Genomic DNA, 12,176 nt, shown 5'->3' with positions numbered 1-12,176 from the left:
TGACACATGACCTTCCCTACGTGGATTAATAAAGGTTCTATTTCAATGTATCTTATCTTTAAACTTAATATAATCTATATATAATCCAATGTCATATGTTTCTGTAGTATAATTATGTTGCCTAGTGAAAGAGTATTCAAATGTATTTGGTATTTTCTTTGTACCTATTGTCTATAATTTAGATACTTTAGTGATACATGTATTTTCTACTGTACATTTTTATATATTGGTTGTTAATTTTCATTTGTATTATATATGTATCTTATTCTCTCTTTTAAATCGTTTAACTCATGCTTGACAAGACTGCTGCTGTGACCAAATACTTTCCAAATTGGGGATGAATAAAGTATCTATCTATCTATCTATCTATCTATACATCTATCTATACATCATTATTATATCAGTGGAGAAAATATTATTGATGCATCACTTCAATGTTGCAGCTGGTAGAAGTGGGGTTAGCCCCATTTGTGCCAAAGACTATATTTAGTTTGATAGAATATGCCACAACATTTGCTCGGATTTAAATCTGGTACTGACATACTTTGTGTCAACAATAGCCCATTATAACTTCGTTGTTTTTTTAAATCATTTGAAAAATAAAACTTTTATTAAGTCAGGATAAAAAAAAAAATTGGAAACACAAATAAATTGTATATGTATATCTTTCTTTGTACCAGAAAAAGGAAAAAGAGAGACCCAATGTGTATGTAAATCAGCTTTATTCAAATCTATGCATTAGCAGGACAGCTATACACTTACTAAAAAGGCACAGAGAAAAAAACACTTAAGAAAACAGAGCAGATTTAGTTTTGATCCTTTTATCTAAAGTTGTGATCTCATCTCATACATCACCAAATTAACCACTAGAGGGAACTCTTTATCAGTCTATCAATAATGAAAGAGCAACACATATTCAGTACAATAGTCAGAATTGGTGTAAATGTTGGTATTTTATAAACAACATTTGAATATAAATTGGTCCCAGATCAACAGGGTAGATACCAACAATAGTGGTCAAACATATTTTCAACGAAGTTTGTGTTTAATATTCTCTTAAAATTCATGTGTCAACCTACTTTATACAGTGCTTCATATCATAATTTAATATCACTAGCTAAAAGAAGAGCTTCCTACTAATGATTCCTGTTAATGAAATGTGGCCCAAACACCACCCCGACCACGCACGTGATCACAAACAGCACCCAGAAGGTGACGGCCAGCAGCTGCACACAGAACAGTGTCCTCTTGCTCTGCTCTAAGACTTCCTGTTCTCCCAAAATGCCCGGCGCTATCCCGTACGGCCTCTCCGGGTGCATCTGCTGCACCCGCAGGCTGACGGTGGGCAGGATGATGAAGTGAGTGTCCCTGCTGTCGCCCTCCAGGGACAGCACCACTCTCTGGGTGATGGTGGCCAGGTGTGTAGCCATGGTCATGGGCAGGCAGTAGGTGGCGGGGGGGAGTCTGGACAGGATGCGGGAGTTGCAGGGTAAGGAGAGGGCGTCCCCGGAGGTGAGAGCGGTGAGGTGGCGGCACAGGGGGCAGGGGAGGGCTGACGGGCTGCTGGGGTTGGAGGGCTCGCTGGGGCAGAGCTGGATCCTCTGGAGGCACTCGGTGCAGAAAACATGCGTGCACTCCAGCATCCGGGGGCTCTTATTGTACTGGTTGTACTCCTGGTAGCAGATGGGACACTCCACATCCATCGGGTCCCCAGGGGTACTGCTGAGGCTGGGTGCTGCAGCAGGGTCCCCTAGCTGGGGAGCGGGGGCAACATTCTCAGCCATGCTGGATGTAGTTCAGTTATGGCGAGAAGTGGATGAATCTTTGGTAAAAATCTGAATAGAGAAAACAAGTTAACTAAGAGCACACCAGAGGCCTACGTGACTTTTAGATGCCAGGATCTGCTCTCCCTGGGATATCGCTTTGTGTCTTCTTGGTTTTATTAACAGATTCCACAGTCCATGAGTCATATCGTTCATCCATTTAACCACTAAACCATCTACCCATTCCCCCCCACATACTCACAATCATCCATGAAGTGTGTGCACACTCTGAGTATGTGCAGGATGTAGGGAAATGCAAAACAAGCAAAGCATAAGTAGAGCTGAGAAAGGAAGTAATAAGTCAATGTAATGATGCTTTCTGCATGTGTGCATGTGTTTGTGTGTATGTTTTTGTTCAGTCGTTTAAAGGGGCACTCAACTGATTTTGGAGTTGTCTGCAAAAAATAAAACCCTGATGGTGTAATTTACCGTAGCTTTGACTTGTTATGAGTCCGTTTGTGTTAGCATGAAGTTTAAAAGAGCAATCGTGCAGGGAGGGTTCAACAAAACACACGTTTGAGTGGCATCATGGGAAATGTAGGAGCCAACATCTTAGTACCATGACCTTTATATGAGAATTCAACTGATATGATTTTGACCAGATTTAACTAACTCATGGAAGTCCAATAACAAGTTGTTGAAATTGTAATACATTAAAACTACTGATGTTAAGACGTTGTTGTCACTATAAACTAAAATGTGTGTGAGTCAAATATGTCAATGTCCAAAGAATAGTTTCATATTTTTGTTATATAATACGCCTTTTCGCTTTCTTCACAGGCGTTATGTCAGGATTGGTACCACTAATTTCAATGGAAGGCAACAGTTAGCAAGCAGTTAGCTTAGCATAAAGACTGGAGATGAAGGGGAATGCTAGCTTGGCTCTGCTTAACTACCAAAAGTTAAGTTTATGTCAATACGTAGACATGTCGTTTTCAACCCACTTGTTTTTAGTATTTATTCTGAGTCAACTTGCTGATGGCTTCTTACGAACTTGCTTTGCTGACACCCTTTTTCGTTTATTGCTCACATGGGACGACTACTACGCACGGATTGTTGCTTAGCAGGTGTGGTCTCCTGTGAATTGGTCCATGGCAACGCATTTCAAAACACATTAGAACCAGAAACAGAATGGGTGTTAAAATACAATAAACAGCAACAAGAAGCATTTATATGACAAACAAGTTGTGACAGGAAAGTGTTAAATAAATAAGCCCCCTTATATCTAGGCCAGCAGGTTCATAGAGATTATATTGAGAGCCACTGGCAGTGATTCATCCTCACACCTAAGAAGCAGATAACAGAGTGACTTACCCACCTTTGATCAGAGGACACTTTGATGCCCGGTACTTCCCCTTGCACAATTCTCCTCATGTTGGTACAGATCTCATCCTGGCAGTGCCTTCCTCCCCGTATTGTGTGCACATTAACAAGTTTCAATCTTGATATCCTGTAGCTATGTGGATGAAGCTCGGCTTACTGGCAGCCTTCTGTTTTCCCTCCGTCTCACCTGATTTTACTCGTCCTCCTCTCTCATGAGGAGTCTCTGCGGTTTGCTCGGCAGTAATTAAACCCTTGGTGATGTGAGGGTAACTAAGACACACAAGATAGAAAATGACAGATTCCCAGTCTACTTCCATATGATGTTATTATGATTCCACACAGTCAGCATGAAGCCGTTTTAAAATAGTAGTGTGTGGCTAAGGGTGAAATTATTAACATTGTACAGTTTTCCTACTTTACTTAAAGTCATCTCACATTCTAGTGGATCATGTCTAATAAAAATGTGTAAATGTCAATAAGTGACAGTTAATGTTCAGAACATTGAGTAAACAGATTAATTACGGATTGATACATTCGTCATCACCCATGGTAATGTTTCAGTTTCACCCTCATTGATTTAGTTGTAGGCTTGAACAACAGAATGTGCCTTTACGCGAACTCTGCTATTTACACTACCAATCTGACTCAGATCAGAACATAGTCTATAATCAGATTTTTTTTAAATATTGGGCTTTCCTTTGGTTTGAAACATTTACCGTATTCCTTAATCATTTACAAAACTATTGGATTAGCTAATAAAATCACTGTCACTTCAGTTAAAGAATAGGTTAACTTGTTTTCATATCCTCTACCAGACAATATAAGACTCAACAGTCAGATTTGTAAACTCACACATAGAATCATAAAAAAGCACCACTAGGAAAAATTGCAACAATTACCACTACAGTCTTAATAAAGTCTTTATGATCAATATCAAGGTCTAGATTTGTTTTTCCCGCATTGCTCCAATCTTCCAACTAAGTGTCTCACTCTACATGACACACACAGTAAATACAGAAATCTAAAAGCTCTCTTTTATGCTGTTGCTATCAAAACACACACACACACCACACACACACACACACACACACACACACACACACACACACACACACACACACACACACACACACACACACACACACACACACACACAACACACACACACACACACACACACACCACCAACACACACACACACACACACCACACACTGACACACAGAGAACTATGATTGTCTGCCAAGTTTTCAGCGGCAATGACCATGAAAGGAGTTCTTGCTGAAACAACCGATAGGATTACCATAGTGACGTCTGGCTGACGTCACAGACACACACACACACACACACACCCTTCAGTATCAGTGGGAAGTGCAAGGAGGGTTAGCACTTGAATTCAAGTTTAATAAAGGAGGGGGAGTATTAAGAAGGGATATCCTTCCCATATGTTTACTGGATTTTTTTTTTTAAAGCGCTATGACCATAAATAGGGCTTCCCAATGAATGATTCCAATCCAACAAACTGTGATTAATCTTTAACGTATTTGGTTACGTCTTAGGTCCGTTTGATGTCTCCTGGCTCAGGGTCATTCATTGTTTAACTGTGTATGTGGAAAAACCCCAAAAGTTGTATATTCAATAAATATTCTAAATATAATTGTCATATACTGTCAAAGAGGTTATTTATGGATCAACTGTAATAAGGATGTGATGATCAGACAGGGGAAGTGGCAGAGTAAGACTGGAAACAGGACATGGTTTGTGTTTTGTCTATTTTATTCTGAATGAACAGGAGCTTTCTTTTGTCTTATTATTTGATCAAGGTATGTTACACACTGTGAAAGTTGTAACATTTGTGTTAAAATCAAGATTATTTTAAGACAATTGGACTTCGTAAGCATTACATTCCTACTGTTTCTGATACAGGAAATATTTAATATATTGTTTATTTATTTAATTGTATATTTAATATTTTGTTTCATTATTTTGTATTATTTTAATCCTGTTTTATTGAGTCCTGCGTTGGTTTCGAGTGCTCTTTTAAATCACAAAGCTATGTGTACTCTCATTATTACCTGGGAAATGGTTTGGTTTGTGAATCACTGGTTTATTTTTATTTCGAGTAGTGTGTTTCAACATGTTCTAGAGGAAATATTATTTTTTTAAAACAACAACATAGGACTACATGCTTTATGACTCATACACAATGGTGTGTTGTGTTGTTTTGGTTTCATTACATCACTTGGAGCTTTATGACTCATACGTTTCATTTGGCCCTAAACCATATAGTTCGTAGTCTCCTCCCACGCACTCCCCCACACCCACCCTGAGGTATACAGTCTGGATAGCTCACCTCTTGTCTCATTCCAATCTGAATCACCAGATCAGAAAGCAACATGTGTACCGAGCAGGAGTGCGGGATTTGTTACCGGACCTACAACACAGGTCGTCGGTGTCCCCGGGAGCTCCACTGCAGACACAGCTTCTGCGAGTCCTGCCTCCTGGCCCTCTCACGACCCCAGGGACCCATCGTCTGTCCGCTGTGCCGACAAACCACCTCCATCTCCGGGACGCTGAGAGCCGAGTTGAGGGTTGACGAGTGCGTCCTGGAGCGGCTCATATCCTCGGGAGTCCTCGACCAGGAAGACGAGGAGGACGATAACCCGGAGGAAGAGGTCTGTCCCGGGCTAGACGCTTGTGACGACACCGAGGAGTTCCCCGAGACTCCAGCCGAGGAAGGCAACGCCTCCCCGGGCTCCAGAGGCAGGGGGCTCCGGCGGTCCTTCAGGAAAGTTTGGCGGTTGTTAAGTGGGAAGAGCTCTCGGCAGAGGGGCGGAGAAAGTAAGTAAACTGTGGTTCAGAAGTACTGTTTCAAGTGGTAGCTTGGCCTGCCGAAGTAAATAAAAGTCAGCGAGACAAATCATTAGGCAACAGTGGTGGAATGTAACTTTTAAGTAGCCTACATTTACTCAAGGACTGTAGCCTACTTATGTAACATTTTGAGGTAGGCTACTTTACTTGAGTATTTCCATTTGTTTATACTTCTACTACTTCAATGGGGTTAGAAAGTAGCCTAGATTCTCAGACTTGAGATAAAAGTACCCTAAATATAAAAAAAATACTCAGTGGTGGAAAGTAACTAAGTACATTTACTCAAGTACTGAACTTTAAACTTCTACTCTACTACATTTTGGAAGTACATGTTTCTACTTTATACTATAGTTACTTTATACATTCTGATTTTGACACAAAATAATTAGGAAAAACCTTTAAAATAAAATTATTTTGTATAGATAAAAGCAGACAACATTATATTTAGGTGAGTTAAATCACGAGTGGGTTAACAGAAAATAAACTGACAGCGATTTTGCTAAGAAGTTAGTTTCGCTAAGGAGTTAAAAATACTCCTTAAAATGGATATACTGTGCATTGTAGGCTAAGTAAAGGTAGGCTACTTGGTTACATTCCACCACTAGTTACAGCATGCTTTTGAACTAGACCTTTAAGAATATAAAGTTCAAAGAATGTGTCACATTTAGCTTTGTGATAAAGTTCAATATTCACACTTAAGGGTTCAGATTATTTTATAAAGTCATCAATGATTTTGTAAACATGTTTTCTAATGTGTCTTGTTTTTCTTTCACAGACTGTATGACCAATGACGACTTGAGGAACATCGCCATGATGACCGGCTTTATGTTTTAAGGAGTCCACAATTTCAGTGACCCTGGACAATGTGACACTATATTTATTTTCAATGGTTCTCATTCGCAACATGGACTTGATGATGATGATGATGATGATGATGATGATGATGATGATGATGATGATGATGATGATGAAACCTTACTGGCCACACACAGCCAACAATGTCAGCTTTTCAGATTTCTGATTGCTACTTTAAACGATGAACACTATGAAGCTGTTTTATTTAAGGCCTATTTATGCACTTATGTACTGTATGTGGTATTTATTATTTTTGACGAATGTATTTAATTAAATATTGTTACATATTTATGGCAAAATAAATCTGGTTTCAAATTACTTTGAAGCTATTTTCCCTAAGAGTTTGGGTGAGTCATGTGTGCATTTCTTTGAAAAAAAAGACGGCTTGAGTGTGCAACTTTAAAAAAAATAAAAATAACATTGTATTTAGCCTAGCACATTCTACAAAGTAAAAGCAGGCTTTACAAAATACAATTCACAGTGGAGGCAAACATATGATTGTATTAAAAGACAAACACAGAACTCAAAAGAGATTGAATATTTAAAGAAAATATTTTAAATAAAAAATTGGGAACTGGGAGGGGAGGTTACTTGAGACCAGGTGCACAGCATTGCATCCAATCAGACTCAACCAGCAGCAGAGCCTGGATCTCCAACTTGTTTGACAAGTAAAACACATGGATTGCCAACTCGACAACTTATTCCAAGTTATTTGTTTGGCTATCATTCAAACCTCTTGAGAAATCCTTCCATCATGTTACGAAATGCTGCTCTCTCCTCAAGGTAAATATCAATTGTACACGCTTGTACACACATGTAGGCATACAACTTGTAAAAGGGTTGATTATTATTGAGTGACAGCCTCACACTTCTCATGAATACCATTAAAAACTCCTGTGCCTGTTCTTTTTATCTTCTCCTGCAGGCTGTTGTTTGCCTTTGCTCTGGTCTGTGCAGCTGTCATGTCGTTTATCATGTGCTCAGAAGCTGCAAGAGGTGAGTGCAAACAGGCCAGGATCTGCCAGACTAATCCTGCTGTGTTTGCAGTTTTTGTGAGCTAATGCTTATTTTAATAGCAGGAAAAAAAATGTCAGGAGGGTAAGGCATGTGATGGCAGATTGGGTTGGGTGGAGCTAGAATTGTATTGCCAGATTTTTCTTGGCAATTTGACAAAAATGTAAAAGAGATAATGATTTTGTTTGACATTTATTGCATCCTGTCTTAACAATGTACAAATGTATTTGAGGCAGAGTAATTTCAGGTTTATATTAAACTAAATAGAGGTTATAAAATGAACATACAAAATCGAAGACAGGTTGATTTGCCTGTGTAACAGCATTAGAATAATTACATTTTTTTTTCTCCTTCAGACAGCCCCATAACAACCCAGGTGAACGATGGAGTGAAGCACAAGCGTCTGAGAAAACGGTATATTCCACGCAGTCAGCACAATCCCCTCTTCACTGGTCAGCCATCAACTCAAACTGGACGCCAAACTGGGACTAATGGTGAAACTGAGACAAGCGGGAATCCTAGAGTAGCTTCGTCAATCATCTACCAACGGCCAAACCCTGTACGTTTTACAGAGGGCTTTAGTTACAATCAAAACAGTCCAGATAACAGAGAGTCTCCAGCAGTGCAGAATTTAAATAGGCCAGCAAGCAGTTACCAACCACTCTCTGGTAATTCATACAGATCAAACTCAGTGACCATTAGAAAATCATCTCTAAAAGAAGCTTCCCGTCCCTTTCATCTAAGCTCCAGTCCGTCACAAGTTTGGGATGCTCAGAATTCCTACATCAAAGAAGAAGTTCCCAGATATGCCTCCCCTTCTCCTTTTTCATCCCAGACTGCTAGATATTGGAGTGCTCCACTGCCAACTTCAAGAGGGAATTATAAAGAGGTTAATGAGCCCCTCGCATCTGGGGCACGGAGCACATTTTTCGGCTTCTCGAGTCAACCCGCCCCTCATCCGCCATCAGTCAGCAACAGCTTAGTTAACTATGTTATTAAAAGCATCCCCAGCCCAGAAAAACTGACTTCACCACATACAGATTTTTCCCAGAAGTTGAATTCAGTGAGCAGCAGTGAGGTGCCAAGAAACAAAAAGTTCCAGTCATATCTGTTCAAGAACTCCCTGACCTCTGGACATGAGAGAGTTCATACAGCCACTAGTGATGGACCTGCCGCTTTTTTCCCGACGCCACATCAGCAGCAGGCCCCTGATTCACAAGTTTACAGCAGGTTTGCTTCAATTGTTAAACAAAGAAAAGATTCAACTCAGGAAGTAAAACGGCTATCTGATGAGGCCAAACCACTGTTAAATAATGCTAATGTGGCCCAGTATGGTCCTAATACGGAGAGTTTTAGTAAATATAAAGACATAACTCAAATCTCTGAACATCCTGGGAAAGACGCCACCATTCAAAGTGTTGACCCTATTCCTCATGCAGATTTCCAGGGTAACAATACAACTGTTAGTGATACATCCCCAGTAAGTAGTGATACGACCACAAGAGAATCAAAGCATGCCAACAAACCTGGAACAACCGTAAAAAGCATCCATGGCTTCAGAGGATTTATAAATCCAACATGGAGAGGTGTGAAGGGCCAAGTCTCTAATGACAGAACCAACCCTCAAAGCTACAGCTTGGACCAAGGAAAGGAAGCTAATATACACCCTTCTTTCTCACCAAGGTTTAGCTTTAGCCGGAGACAAGCAGCCATACCCGCCAAACTTGAGAAGTCCCTAACAGATGACCCTTTTCCTGGGACTTTAGATATCGTCCAAACCAAACCTACTATAAGGCCGTTTACGACAGGATTTAAGGAAACATCTACTATGCAGCATAAAACTGGTGATGGAAGACCATTTAAAAACTATAGAAGAATATATGGATTTAGTACTCGACCACTTGAGGGAGCCAAAACTGTAGTTAGTGAGCCAGAAAAGTCTGCTAGAGTCCAGCAGGGGTTTAAAGCTCTTCAACCTAAAAGCCCACATATATTGCAACAGAAACACAGCCATGTATCCACAGTGAGCCAAAATGAGGTAAGCAGTGAAGACCTTAAACCAACTTTAAAGGAAGCAGGAAGCACTGACACTTCACTGGACACATACCAAAAGAGACGCAACCTCTACACATTGTTAGGATTTCAGCCAGTTCCAAACAGAAATGCAAATCTTAATAGGACAGCACTAGAACACATAGCGTCCTCATCTTTTCTCAGATCAGACGGAAGACCCACATTTGAATCCAGCCCAACATTTGAGCCAAGGATGCCAACCAAAGTTGTTGGAATGGGCCCGCTTTACAGTTCCACCAGCAGCACTGTGAGAGCCACACGTGTGAAAGGAAATAAGCCCAATGGATTCACCAATGAGTCTGGAAAGGCGGTCATTGTCAGGCCGCCAAAGACCCCCGCCAGGGTGGTGGCTGTCACCTACGCCGATGTTCTTGGAAGTGCCTCGTTCAGTGGTGTCAAAGCTACAACCCAGACACCATCCATACCAGCTGATAAGGAGTATTTTCCAAATGCTACAGCTACAACGGAGCAAAAAGAAGGGGTGGGTAATTGGAGCTTTACATCTGAGGATGCTGAGTTCAGGAGAGACAACACGAGCAGAGGTTCTGAAGACCATGAGGTAGAAGATGTTAAAGAACACCACTTGGGTGAAGATGTCGACGGTGGCATGACAACTTCTGATTTATTCCTGGATGATGAAGGAAGTGGAAGTGTGGGGTTTAATATGTTTGAGGTTTTTTCCACTAACACCACAAAGATTCTTAGCGAGGATTTGCTAGTAGTAGATTTATTTCCTCCAAGTCCAAGAACTGTCCTGTTCTGAGAAATGACAGAAACTCTTGGGAATGTCATGTGGTTGCTTGAACAAGCCCAATACAATTTCGAAAAGTACTCTTTTGTGATTTTGTTCTTTGGCAAACAATGGCTGCTCCTAAGCAGAATAACTAAAATGATTGAATGAGTGATGTTTCTTACGATTTCTATGTAAGAAAACAATCTAATATTGTATGGTAACAAATGTCATTATAAGATTATTATGTCAATAAATAAATCTTGGTTGTAATTGGTTTCAGGGAAAGTTTTTGGGAGTCTCAGGCCAGAAAACATCAAAAGAGTTCAAACAATTAGTTTAATAGCTTGATCAAGATTCAATTAAATAATATAGCTTTGGCATTTCCCGTTTCTCTTTTGCGAAAAAAGGTTTTTTCTTTTCATCTTTACTGAGGAAAACTGAATATCTTTCAATTTTGGAGTGTTTGTTGGAAAAACTAAGACGTGTCATTACTTCAAGAAAGTAAATTAATTACCTTATCAAATTGTTCTTCGAGATTTTTTAGGGTCGGTTTCCCCATTCATTTTGGAAAAAACACTCATCTGGCATGAAAAGCAGATGCTTACAAGAAACGCTGACAATTCAATCGAAAATACTATTTACCGTAAATCATTAGTGGTTTCTATTAAAATGACATCATCCATCTCTTATGAGAGGAAAAATCTACTGAGGTCAAACATAGATTTTGGGGGGCATAACCTTAGCCTCATTTGGCAAATATTTTCATAATGCAATGTCAAGGGTGATGAGGAAAAGCAGAGTAAGGACATACTTGAGGCTTCATTCCCATGCAGGCAGTGGCTATTCAGTGTGCTGACACACATTTTCCACCTCCTCTTTCTAGCTTACAAGGAGCTTTTCAGCATGCTGGTCTCTGGGTTAACTCTGCAAGATGGAAAACCCTGATTTCCCCCTTTGTCAGAAGGACTTTTAGTGACTTTGCCAAGCCATTAATAAGTACACAAAAGGAGGAAAACAAGTAATTATGTGGTTTCTTCCGTTTGATTGAAGCCATTTATAAAATACAGTGGGGTTTGCTTGTTAGATTCAATGACAAGAATGTCATGATGTTGCTGTACTCTTAACTATAGCTCAATGGCAACTTAATCAATATGGATTATACCTTTATTGACCTGATCTCCATTCACAGCATGACCAGGTGCTAGATGTTCCACTAGATGGCGTTCCTAATCCATTTTATTTTCCCACTGTTACCTCAAGTATGTAGATCTCATGCTGTGGTAATATGTTGGCACCCTACATAACTTTGAAGCAAAATGAATTATAAGATATGTGTTACAGATTTTTCGTCTATCTTCAAATCTAGATCGAAATGAATGATTCCACTTCCCACCTTTTCCAATCACCCAATCAGGAGCTTTGTTTCAAGGGCATTGGGTCCACGCTAAACCCACATCAGAGACCCTAACCCGGTCCATTCACACC

The 12,176-nt window shown here is 40.1% G+C and overlaps 3 protein-coding genes across 4 annotated transcripts; 2 read left to right on the top strand and 1 right to left on the bottom strand.

The window, feature by feature from the left end:
- Window positions 1-712: 712 nt before the first annotated feature.
- On the bottom strand, window positions 713-5,707 carry si:ch73-335l21.2 (E3 ubiquitin-protein ligase rnf152-A). Of its 2 annotated transcripts, none has more exons than XM_034136859.1 (2): window positions 5,499-5,707; window positions 713-1,835 (listed from the first exon to the last, which is right to left on the bottom strand). In XM_034136859.1, the coding sequence occupies exon 2, from the start codon at window positions 1,782-1,784 to the stop codon at window positions 1,137-1,139; it is 648 nt and encodes a 215-aa protein (XP_033992750.1). In that variant the 5' UTR covers window positions 1,785-1,835; window positions 5,499-5,707; the 3' UTR covers window positions 713-1,136. The 2 variants fall into 2 exon arrangements, with proteins under 2 accessions (XP_033992750.1, XP_033992751.1); XM_034136860.1 differs by lacking the exon at window positions 5,499-5,707 and adding an exon at window positions 3,142-4,213.
- On the top strand, window positions 5,176-7,205 carry si:ch73-335l21.4 (RING finger protein 227). The gene is made up of 2 exons (XM_034136861.1): window positions 5,176-5,986; window positions 6,792-7,205. Exons 1-2 carry the CDS (start codon window positions 5,542-5,544, stop codon window positions 6,848-6,850), a joined length of 504 nt encoding a protein of 167 aa, XP_033992752.1. The 5' UTR covers window positions 5,176-5,541; the 3' UTR covers window positions 6,851-7,205.
- A 310-nt stretch (window positions 7,206-7,515) lies between these two features.
- Window positions 7,516-11,170, top strand: LOC117488104. Its single transcript, XM_034136858.1, has 3 exons — window positions 7,516-7,654; window positions 7,797-7,867; window positions 8,242-11,170. The coding sequence occupies exons 1-3, from the start codon at window positions 7,626-7,628 to the stop codon at window positions 10,719-10,721; spliced, it is 2,580 nt and encodes an 859-aa protein (XP_033992749.1). The 5' UTR covers window positions 7,516-7,625; the 3' UTR covers window positions 10,722-11,170.
- Window positions 11,171-12,176: the final 1,006 nt, after the last annotated feature.

The sequence above is a fragment of the Trematomus bernacchii genome, unplaced genomic scaffold (assembly GCF_902827165.1).
Source record: "Trematomus bernacchii unplaced genomic scaffold, fTreBer1.1, whole genome shotgun sequence".
NCBI classification, from domain to species: domain Eukaryota; kingdom Metazoa; phylum Chordata; class Actinopteri; order Perciformes; family Nototheniidae; genus Trematomus; species Trematomus bernacchii.
The sequence above is the reverse complement of the archived record's forward strand: the minus strand, read 5'-3'. Positions and strand labels throughout refer to the sequence as shown.

Bases quoted from the DNA above. Each gene is read 5' to 3' on its own strand.
- si:ch73-335l21.2 (XM_034136859.1), bottom strand. From the start codon at position 1,784: ATGGCTGAGAATGTTGCCCCCGCTCCCCAGCTAGGGGACCCTGCTGCA.
- si:ch73-335l21.4 (XM_034136861.1), top strand. From the start codon at position 5,542: ATGTGTACCGAGCAGGAGTGCGGGATTTGTTACCGGACCTACAACACA. The intron at 5,987-6,791 runs GTAAGTAAACTG...TTTCTTTCACAG, and splicing joins TCGGCAGAGGGGCGGAGAAA to ACTGTATGACCAATGACGAC.
- LOC117488104 (XM_034136858.1), top strand. From the start codon at position 7,626: ATGTTACGAAATGCTGCTCTCTCCTCAAG. The intron at 7,655-7,796 runs GTAAATATCAAT...CTTCTCCTGCAG, and splicing joins AATGCTGCTCTCTCCTCAAG to GCTGTTGTTTGCCTTTGCTC. The intron at 7,868-8,241 runs GTGAGTGCAAAC...TTTCTCCTTCAG, and splicing joins GTGCTCAGAAGCTGCAAGAG to ACAGCCCCATAACAACCCAG.